At 46.5% G+C, this 11,119-nt stretch overlaps 1 protein-coding gene across 1 annotated transcript in view; it reads right to left on the bottom strand.

The window, feature by feature from the left end:
- Positions 1-5,722, bottom strand: part of LOC104619479 (extracellular calcium-sensing receptor-like) — a gene marked incomplete at its 5' end in the record, with an annotated part of 8,244 nt that extends 2,522 nt beyond the window's left edge. The window contains 2 exon segments of the mRNA XM_010285369.1: positions 1,837-1,960; positions 5,492-5,722. Coding sequence (XP_010283671.1) covers positions 1,837-1,960; positions 5,492-5,722 — 355 coding nt within the window.
- Between the last annotated feature and the right edge of the window lie 5,397 nt (positions 5,723-11,119).

Genomic DNA, 11,119 nt, shown 5'->3' with positions numbered 1-11,119 from the left:
GAATGCCCAGCTAACAAGGGCAGAGGATTTCAAGCTCTGGAGGGATGGTGACCTGATATGGTACTGCTTTCCTAAGCACTGCTTGCATCACCTAAGCTGTTCATGTGAAAAACTTGCACTTGATGCAAAAGCTCAGTCAGGAGCTCCCATCACCACATGTCATTTCATTTACATCCATTCAACCAATCATTTTTATTTTTCTTGTGCCTTTTACCTGGAGGCATATTGCAAACTGCAGGCAAGGCAGAGCTAGCTTCATACAGCAGGGAACTCAACCACCTCTACCAGAGACGGGGCAACTATTTAGCACTGCATTCTAATGCTTTCACTGTTGTCTTGAGCTGACTTAGAGACCATGCTGCCACTGAAGGGACTAAACCAGATCTCTTTCCTCCCGCAAGGCTGCTCATTCCTGCCCCCTTTGTGTTAGCCCTACAGGTCATACGGCTTCTTGTTCTAGCTGGGAACTCAGCCTGCCAAGAGTTTGTTTTCAGGAAGACCAGGGACCTGAACCAACTCACTCTCTCGTCGCATGAATACCAGCACTGCTGCCAGACAAAGCGTGGGAAGAAACAGCTGTGAGAGGACACACAGATTGTCTCCTCCGGTAGCATCACTGTCTCAGCTGGATGAGACTGGTTGTAAAACTGCTCTCTATGCCTATAAAACTGGCAAATACAGGAAATAAAAAGCATTACTGTCAGCTGAAACTGCAGCAGGAAACCGTGGAGTCAGAAGGCAGTCGCCCTGTCAGCCCCACAAATTTCACCAGCACACCAGTGCTAGCTCCCAAAATCATGTGAAAAACACCAAAAGACCCCTATTACACATGACCAGAATTGCTTCTATTTAATTTGAAAATCCTACTCCCAAGCAACCCATAGTGCTATATGTTCATGCAAAAAAATTATCATTCCTGTCTGATAGGACGCAAATTAAATTCTCCCAGAGGAGAACATCTGCAAGCAGCTTACTGAAGTTTTTGTCTCGGGCAAGGTCTGCAGCGTGTGCTGGGACCAGTGCTGCTGGAGAGGGTGTGAGGAGATCCTGAGTGCTCTGCAGAGTGGAGGGGACAGCTGTTCTGAAAGCATTTACTTGCCTTTGTTACCCTGGAGATACCCAACACCGAGGGAGCACTAATGGTGTTGGAAATTCAGAATTTTTCAACCAGTTCTAAAACTGAGGTTACCTTTTCCCTCCACTGCAGAACCTGGGTGGCTTGATCCAAGCGCCCACTGAAACCAACAAAAAAAGGTGTCCATGGGTGTTTGATAGGACCCAGAGATTCTGGCCTCTTGCACTGCCACTGCCCAACAGAAGCTGTGGTTGGTGACTGCATGAATGGTAATATTCCTCTCTGCTTGTGAAGTCAGGGATGCAATGGGCTTTATTTCTTTGTAAAGCATGAAATAAAACCCTGACAATATGAGGAAAAGATGGAGGCAGACAGATAACTACAACATTTAGGACTAGGGTAGAGAGTATCTCCCTCCTCCAGGTTTTTGGAGGACCAAAAGCTACTGCTACAATGCAATGGATTCTTCTTGGGCTGCCTGAGAGGCTTCCTATATGCAAGCCCTTTTTCAGATTCCCTGCCTTAATGTTCCTAACTCAGAGCAGAAGGGACAAGCAGGCTTAGCAGAAGACAGGACCTGAGGACCACAGGACTCAATTCCTGTAAGCTTTTCGGAAGTCCCTCCAGCCTTTTTGTGAAGCCCCCGGCAAGGCAGCCTCCAGCTCAGCACTGCAGGGAAGCGACTTCAGCACAACTGCACGTGATGCCCAGAGGGCTGGCACAGTCCTCTGCAAGCCCCGGAGCAGCTCTGTGGGTGTTACCTGTTTCATCGCTGTACTCCCCGTCGGGGCAGTCCACGCACTCGAAGCAGCAGGTGGGCTCTCCTTCAATGATGCCCTTCCTGGTGCCCGGGAGGCAGTCCCTGCTGCAGTTAGAGAAAGGCACCTGCAAGAAAAGAGCCCGAGGAGGGTTAACGGTGGCAGTGCCCCACATACAGCCTTCCTACAGCAGGACCTCTGGGCTTACTCCAAGGGTGTTATTGCTTGATTAGCATGCTGGATGGAGAGCCTCAGAGGCCCACCTCTTCCCTCCACAGAACAGACACATTTTTGCACAATAGTTGTTCCCTAACCCACTGTAGTGATATTTGTTTGAAATAACACAACAAGGGATGGCAGGGGAGATCAGCAGGTCTTTGTAATCTCTACTGTGTTGTGGGCACTGCGAACTGGTATGTGACCCATGATACACATACCAGAGATCAGTCATTAAATGGTTGAAATAAAAGACAATGAATCCCTACTGGCAGGAATCTGAGTCAGCCTTGGAGATGATGGGCTCCGACTAGTGATCCCCAGTCCCATATACTGCATATTGACTGCTAATGATTTACGCGAATTAAAAGAGTTTCTTGAAACCTACTTCCTCCTGTTCTCCTGAAGACTCTCTCCAACACAGAAACAAAAAAGGTAAATTAACTAAACAAGAGGAGTTTTCATGTGAAAGAAAGGCCCTGTTTTTAGAACACTGAGCATCGAAAGATGGAAATCAGCAGCTATATGCAGATCCAGAGGTTTGCAGACTTCTGCTGCTGCAAATGACAAGGTGTGTCACCTGTTGGCTGTGTGTTTATGCTGTGTGTGAGCCATAGTCATATCCTGGCAGCAAGTGGTTGCATGGGCATGCTCACCGCATCCCTAATGCACACTGACAACAAGGAGTTCAGCATAAGAAGTGGAAGCCTGGGCCTTTTTTATGCAGAAGCACAATCTGAGGTTGAGTTCACCTTTTCCCAGCTAAATTAAGGAAAGCAAGCTGGCACAGAACATAGCATTCTCAGCTCAGGGGAGTTAAACCCACAATTTCCACTGCCAGCAAAGTATCATGATCTGTACATACTTCAGGGCTGCTCTGGCTGGAAGCCTTCATTCACCTTTTTGGAAGTTTGCTGCTAGTTTGCCCAAGTGCTGCTAACCTGCTGATCTCCAGGAAGCTCCTGTGTGGATGCAATTAGGCAGTGAGTCCAGGGTACAGTTTGGAAATTGCCTGTGTGCAGCCACTGACCTCAGCCATGGGGTAAGCAAGCCCTCGGTAGTGGCAACTCCTATGTGGAGATGCCTGTTCTCTAGCTCCGGTATTCACCTGCAGGTGAGAGCAGCTGCTGTTGCCTACCACTCTGAAGTACCGCTGCAGCACAGTTTGGGAACCCTGTTTCTAAGCTGTTAATCAGGATTGCATAATTAATTGGACAAGCACATATCCAGGGCAAACCCCTGCAGCTCCCCACTTGAAGCACTCTCTGGTGTTAATACCTATTGCTATTAATACAGTGTGCTGTTAATACCTATTCCTCAGGACAGTCTTTCAGCAGCTTGTGCATCCACTAAGAGGACTTCATCAGTCTAGACTGTCCTTCCCTAGGCTGTCACTGATAGTTTTGAACAGGCTGAATCAAAGGCCCGACTGTAGTCATGCACTGCTATTACCTACTAAACTGATTGAGCTTCCAAGGAGGAAAATTAAATTGGTTTGGCATGATTTCATCTTGACAAATCCATGTTGGCTTTTTCTTATCAGTTTATTATCCTCTAAGTGTTTATAAACTGTTTAATAATTTTTTTTATCAGTTGTGTGTAATTCCTTTGGCTCTCCTATATCTGCTTTTAAAAACAGGTATTACGATTGCCCTCCTCTAATCCTTTGAGACATCACCCATCCTCCACATTTCTCAAAGATGAATTGCTAGTACTTTTGAGATTGCTTTGGCTGCCTTCTTAAGTATTCTGTGGAGAATTTCATCAAGTTCTGCTAAAACGAATCCATCTATCTTACCTACTCTTTTGCAAGTCTGGCCAGTGCTGAAGTTCCTGTGTTAAAATTAACTACATTTAATCTTTTTTGAGGATGACAGAAGCATAGGCGGCTTCAATGAGTGAAGTACTGGCTATTCTCTTTGAGCAGTACCTTTTATCTGGAAGAAATTAAAACTCTATAAACTGGGAAAAAAGCTGCTACAGACGTAGAAATTACAAACCCCTCCACTGGCACACAATTTACATGCCCTGGCATGACACTCTGCAACATCCAGTCACATTTTTAATAGTTTAGGACAGAGAATGAATGTAAATATTCCACTGTTGGAGGAATCTAGACCAAGAGAACATAATTACTCAGTTTATGTTAAAAAATAATCCTGCCTGTTGGAAGAGGTGTCAGTGGCATTTGCAAGGATCAGAAGAAGGAGTTAGAATATCAGGGTTTTTTAATTCTGCTTGTAGTTTGGGCTGAGTCTTCAGCCAGGCTTAGAAAAGCCTGATCTCAGGATTTCTGCTGCAGTGTGCTCTGCCTGACGCACGCCTGCTGCAGAGAGCTCTGGATTTAAACCGTAAGTGAGGCTTATCCGGAGTAAAGGTAGGGCCTAACGCATGGTGTGAGTGTTTTAGGCAAGTGTAGCTACTGCAGAAGCAGTTACCTGGTCTGTCAGCCCATGTGAATAATCACCTGGAAGTGAATTGCCTTGTTCATTAATCGGGTGCTGATTTAACACGTCTAAACATTGCAGCAGGGCCTGGCAGCAACATTTCTAAGCTAACGCTCCCTGTGTCACCTCCCAGGCCACAAGCCAGACGTATCCCCTCTGGGAGCCGGGGTTGCTGTCTGGGCTGGAGTGGGCTGCTGCTGGCTACGATGGCAGCTCGCCGGGCTCTTGTCCGGAGATCTCTGCACCGTGTTCCCATCGCGCGGGGCAGGCACAGCCCTGGCTGCTAGTGACGATACAGTTATACTGCAAAGATCGAACACATGCCAGAAAGTGGAGAAGGACTTAGGCCTGACTGAAGTCAAGTACATTGTGTACTTTTAAGACTGCACAAGCACCTTCTGGTAGATTAAAAAAAGGTAGCAGATACTGGCATCTCCCACTCTTCGAGCACCATGTCCAGCTTAACCTAGGAAGATTGACAGGGCTTGTTCTGTTTGGTTTGCAAGGGAAGGGTGTGTGGAAGGCTCTGGGGCTTGCAGGGTAAAGCCAGCAAAAACAGCTGTGAATTTAACTAGGAGCAGGAAGAGACACTTCTTGATACAGAGATACTGGAAGAGACGGCTGTTTTCAGCAATGAAACTACTGAGCTCAGGAAAACTTGACTTAGTCAACAAACAGACGGGTAGTAAATTTATCATCCTTGTGGAAACAGCATTGCAAAATTCCAAGCTATCTACTTAGCCCAGAAAAAAGGCATTATTTAAACCATTAATACCCAAGACTCATCAAACATATAGGAGGGGAGAAGCAGCTGCCTGTTATTTCCAGAAGTGTGTAATGAGGGTGTGAAAGACTACGGCGGAGACCGTGTATACAGTAAGATGAATGTGTCTTTTAATGACACATGGAGCCGTAATACGGGATTGCGCAGGGCTGGTTCAAATTTCAGCTTGTGTAAACTTGGGAAACGCTGCTGTGAGGATTTAAGTACTTACCTCCTTAGAGAATCCACTCCACAGGATCTTGTTTTCATTGATAAAGAGCCTCTCCCCCTTCTTGGCATAAACGTTGTAGTGCCCAACCTCCTCAAAGACAACTGAGCCATCCTCCGGAGAGAGATGCCAGTTGATTATCGAGTAGTTCCCTACCAGGTCCCCAAACTCATCAAAATCCACTTGCTCCCCCATGTTATTGGTGAAATTTAAGTGGCGCAGATGCTTGAGAACCTAGAGAGAGAGCAAAAGAGAGGGAGAGATATCACATGAATGCCTGCGTGTCACAACCCTAGCGCAGCACACATCTGCTGTGGTGACAAAACTGGAAATAATCACTTTACTACAGTCCTTAATCTCTCAAAAATCACTTAATCACAGGAGTAGCAGGCTTTATCTCATAGACATCACATGCACACGCACAAAGCCTGTACAAACCTGGAAGACAGCACAAGGTGTCATGGCCCTCAGGGTAGGCAGCACCCATCTGGAACACTTTGCTTACCAGCTGCTACCCCATCAGCCTTTTAGCATTCTTTTTCAGTCCCTTGCAGCCACCTCTGCAAGCCCACAGCTCTCCTTCAGGGGCAGAGAATTGGCAGCAGCCGCTGGAGTGTCTCAGTCACCCACGCATCCCTCTCGCCCTGCTCTTGCAACCACTGCATAGATGCTCTGAGTTGGCATCGCTCATCTCTGAATGATCAATTACTCAGAAACAGGAATGCTTGAGAAACAATTCAGACTTGACTTTTGATTGAAAAACCCTAAGCCCAATGCAATTCCGTAAAAAACAACACATCAAGCTCGTTCACCACATGACAGGCTTGCAGAATTCATACCACTTGTTTTTGGCTCCTGTCTCCTGGTTGCATGGTCTCAAGTAATCACATTCTGCCTGTCCCGGTGTGTTGACTCCTGTAATTTTTGCTTCATGCCTTAAACTGTCATGTGCTGCGGGCAAGAGCACTTTATCCCAGGGACAACTGCAGCTGCAAAATTTACAATCCGGATGGCCTGACAGGTAGACCAAAGAAACTGCAGCATGAAAGAAAGATGATACTGCAGCTGTGATACAATTAATCCACATTATATTTTTCTTCAAAAGTTAGTTGCTGGTTTATGGATTTATGGAGTTCCCCCCTTCCCTCCCATTTAATGGATGCTCTCAGTTTGTTTCTCTGTAGAGCTCATCTACAGAAAGCTGAGGTGTCTCTGAGGGCACCTGGCTGTCAGCTGCCCCGGGACCACTGCAGCATCATTGCTGCTGTGGTTCTAGTGCCAGCGAGAGCTTGTAAGCCCAGTCCTCTCTCTCTCACCTGCAAGTGCCCAAACACACAGCCCTGGATGGCAAAATGTAAGAAAAAACAAAATTAAATCAATTTGTCTGGGCAGGTGGAGTCCTCCTCACCCCATAGACACAGAACAGACAATATTGTTTTGATAAAGCCTTTTTACCTGGAAACACAGGGATAGGGGAACAGAATCACTTCATTAATTCCCATCAGTTTCTCAAAATTGTCTCATTTTTCTGTTTCCCTTTGGGATGCTCCTATCTCAAGCTAAGAATTCCAAGAGCTACAGAGATACCCTCCTCTCACTGCCTATATCAATGCCAGCCTGAGAGAGTCTGGAAAAATCATAGTACTTGTACTACACAAGACGTGGCTGGGTGATGTTGATGGAAGTACATCAAAATATTGCCACAGTATTCAGTCTTTGAATAATGGGTGAGATGGTGGAGGCAGGATTTTTTGCTGCCTTTCTCATCCCCGCCGGCCCTCCTCTGTAGACCAGCTCCCCCATAAGTTGTGCAGCTGCAATGATCTCACTAAAGAACCGGGACCTGGTCCCTAGAAGACCTCGCCTTCTGACAGACATGGCAAAAGAAAGTGCTCTGCTCTGGCACTTTGCTGTGGAGAGCTGGGGCATTGCCTGCTCTGTGGAAGAAAAAAGGAGACTGCTCTCTTCTCCCCTTCATCCCTGAGGGACACCCAAGAAGATGCTACTTGCCCGGCTCCAGCAGGGAACAGAGTGAGAACAGGGCAAAGGCAGCTCTGAGGTGAGAATGGGTGACATAGGGTCTGCAGATCCAGTGGTGTCTGTAGTGCATCTACTCAATTTGGCCTTGTCTGCAGTGGGGCTGCAATCTTGGACTTGTTAGCAGGAACCTTCTCCAGCAGCAGTGTAGGTCCCATGCAGGGAACCCATGTTCTTCTGCAGGCTCTAGCACCTACCACAGGGTGATACCTGCAGCTTTGATACTCAGATCAGATTTGAGTCGTTGAGCTGAATGCCATGTTTCTCCTCGCTCCAACTCAATATCGCACTCTCATGCAGCACTGCAGCACTCCGTTGAAGAACAGTAGGATGTCCTGACTGCGTATCACTGCCGGGTTGACCGTTATCTGTATAGACAGGAGGTGCCAACCTTGCACTTCTTTTGATTACAGTTACTACACACATTAGGAGACAATCTTTCAAGAGACATATTGAAGATTCTTCAGTACAAGTCCTGCCTCTCCTGGCCAGCTGCAGCTGCAGGAGGCTGGCTGGCCTCAGAGTCAGTGAGATGAATGGTGGAGAAACTTCTGGATACCCTGGATGCAATTTTTTTTGTTTAACTTCGTAACTTTCATCTCAATTAGTCTATTCCTTTGCCTTACCTCCTGACATTAGGCTTCTTAGAAAGTAATACATACACCTGGCTACTGGTGGGTTTTTGTAGGATTAGTTTAGCAGCTGTTTCTCTTTGTCACACACATGACACACCTGCAGATTCAGGTTATAAACCATTTTGTGTGTGAGCCAATATCTCTGTCTGGCAGGTAAATATTCATATAAAACCACTGATCCGCACTTAATGTTGTCTTTCCCCAAGCACAGAATAGCAGCTTCAGCTATGCAGCCATAGCTGGGGAGCAGGAGATCTCAGGTGTATCAATTCGTGCAGGAAAGACACATGCCCTATTTAAAATCCCAAATGGAGTGGCAACAGGAACAACAGGAGTAACAACACCTGTTTTCTCTTTCCAGCAGATACCAAAATTTGCCTTCAAGTCTAAATTTCTGAGGGGCAGCTTTGTGAAATGGTAACTGAATGACTGCGAGGACATGTTCCTGTTCAGATGATAAGAAAATCCCAGTATGGTATCTGTATAGCACACAACAAGTTTTGCGCTCTATAGGATGAAAATACAGTTTAAACAGACAAGGACTATTGTCCTGGTAGAGTTAATTTTCTTCATAGAAGCTAGCGTGAGGCTATGTTTTGGATTTGGGATGAGAAAAAGTTGATGAAGTGCTGATGTTTTGAGCTGTTGCTGAGTAGTCAAGGACAGTCCAGCTTCTCATGCTGGCCTGCAGCGAGCAGGCTGGGGGTGCATGGGAAGCTGGGAGGGGACACAGCTGGGACAGCTGACCCAGGCTGGCCAAAGAGATATTCCATACCATATAACATCATGCTCGGTATATAAAGCTGGGACGAAGAAGAAGGAAGGGGTGGAGGGACGTTCGGAGTTATGGCCTCTGTCTTCCCAAGAAACCATTACGCGTGATGGAGCCCTGCTTCCCTGGAGATGGCTGAACACCTGCCTGCCCATGGGGAGTAGTGAACAAATTCCTCGTTTTGCTTTGCTTGCGTGCGCGGCTTTTGCTTTACTTATTAAACTGTCTTTATCTCAAACCATGAGTCCATGAGTTTCCTCACTTTTCCTCTCCCGATTCTCTCCCCCATCCCACCGTGGGGGAGTGAGCGAGCGGCTGCGTGGGGCTTAGCTGCCGGCTGGGGCTAAACCACGACAACTATATAGGCACTAAACTTTAAAAGAGGAAGTTGTAGACTCTGAAGAACTACAGCACTCTTTTACAGGCACCGGTCTATCAATGATTACCTAAAAGCTGTACAGTTAAAAATGTGCCACTATGTTTCGTAACTAAAGATAGAAACATAAATACTCAGGACTCAATCCACAAAGACCTAAAAAACCCTGCTTCTGTGAGGGCAAGAGCATGTGTCAGGGGTGCGTGTATGATATCCTGGCACCAAGAGTTTACGAAAGAAGTGTTGACCTCATGGATATCCCATGGTATATATTGAATATACCATCAGCAGCTGGTGGAAGCCTGTGGGGAGGGCATTGTGCGAGCTGTCTTCGGGTATTTCTTTCTGTTACTTTTCCTTTTTTTTTTTTTCCCCTCTGTCATAGGCTCCACATTGAATCACAATGCCTTTTAATTAAAACATGTATTATCAGAAAGGACTTGCAAGCTGCCCTCTACTTCACCCTCCCTTATTCCTGGTAAGGCCATTCCCAGCCACATAGCATCTCATGCTTTATCCAGGCTAGATATTCCGGGCAATGTGGTTTCCACACTTATGGAAGGATCACAAAAACATAACATTAATACAGTTGTATTAGATCAGACCAGCAGTCCATCTCCCCAGGACCTGTTTCTGACCGTGGTTAACAGCAAATGCTTACACAGGAGTAGAAGGGGATGTGATACTTTCCCAGAATACTTTCATACATTTTGCAGCTCAGTGACTTCCTGGGCCAAAGGTCTTTGTACCTGATAACCTGCAGTGGATTTTTCTTCCATGACGTTGCAAACTTTTCACATCCACAGTCTCCTACAGCAAGGAGATCTACATTTTATGAGAAAAGCACCTCTTCTTGCCTGTTGGAACAGAGCAGCTACTAATCTCTTTTTATGCTATTTGTGCTTATGTTGGAAGTGGTAAACTGTCATTTGCTAGTCACCTTTTCCATGCCTCTCAGGATTTTAAAAACCTTTGTCAGATCTCTTCAGCTACCTCTTTCCCAAGCTGATCAGTCTATTTGGCTTTGCTGCTTCTTGTACACAAGCTGTTCCATTGACCCTTCCACAAACTTTCCCAGTCTTCTTCCTCAGTTCTGAGACTGGCACGTGATACTGAAGTGAGATGCACCAAGGGTTGCACTGAGGGTTAAATGAAGTGCGCCCAGGGCACTCTGTTTACCTCTCTGTCCCTTTCTCCAGTGTGGCTATTCCTAACAGTGCATTTGCTTCTTTGACTACTACTCAGCCACAGCTGAGGGATCCACCTGAGGACCTGTTCAAGCTTGAAGATTTCATCTGTGATTAGTCAGAACTGACCATTTATTTTTATCCTCTGCTGACTATCTTTAAATCAACTGTTCATCCATGCAAGGACTGAATTTGGTGACAGACTACCAGAACCAGGAAAGATTATGGAGAGGTTCATCTTGAGGGTGCTCACAAGCTATGTGAAGGACAACCAAGGGATGAGGCCCAGCCAGCATGGTTTCATGAAGGGCAGGTCCTGCTTGACCAACCTGATCTCCTTCTATGACCAGGTGACCCGCCTAGTGAATGAGGGAAAGGCTGTGGATGTTGTCTACCTGGACTTCAGTAAAGCCTTTGACAGCATCTCCTACAGCATTCTAATGGAGAAACTGGCGGCTCGTGCCTTAGACAGGTTTACTCTTCACTGGGTGAAGAACTGGCTGGATGGCCGAGCTCAGAGAGTTGTGGTGAATGGCGTTAAATCCAGCTGTTGGCCGATCACAAGCGGTGTTCTCCAGGACTCGGAGAGGGTTGGTCTGGGGCTGGTCTTGTTCAATATCTTTA

Source organism: Phaethon lepturus, unplaced genomic scaffold, assembly GCF_000687285.1.
Source record: "Phaethon lepturus isolate BGI_N335 unplaced genomic scaffold, ASM68728v1 scaffold10764, whole genome shotgun sequence".
NCBI classification, from domain to species: domain Eukaryota; kingdom Metazoa; phylum Chordata; class Aves; order Phaethontiformes; family Phaethontidae; genus Phaethon; species Phaethon lepturus.
This window is presented reverse-complemented; position numbering and strand designations above follow the sequence as displayed.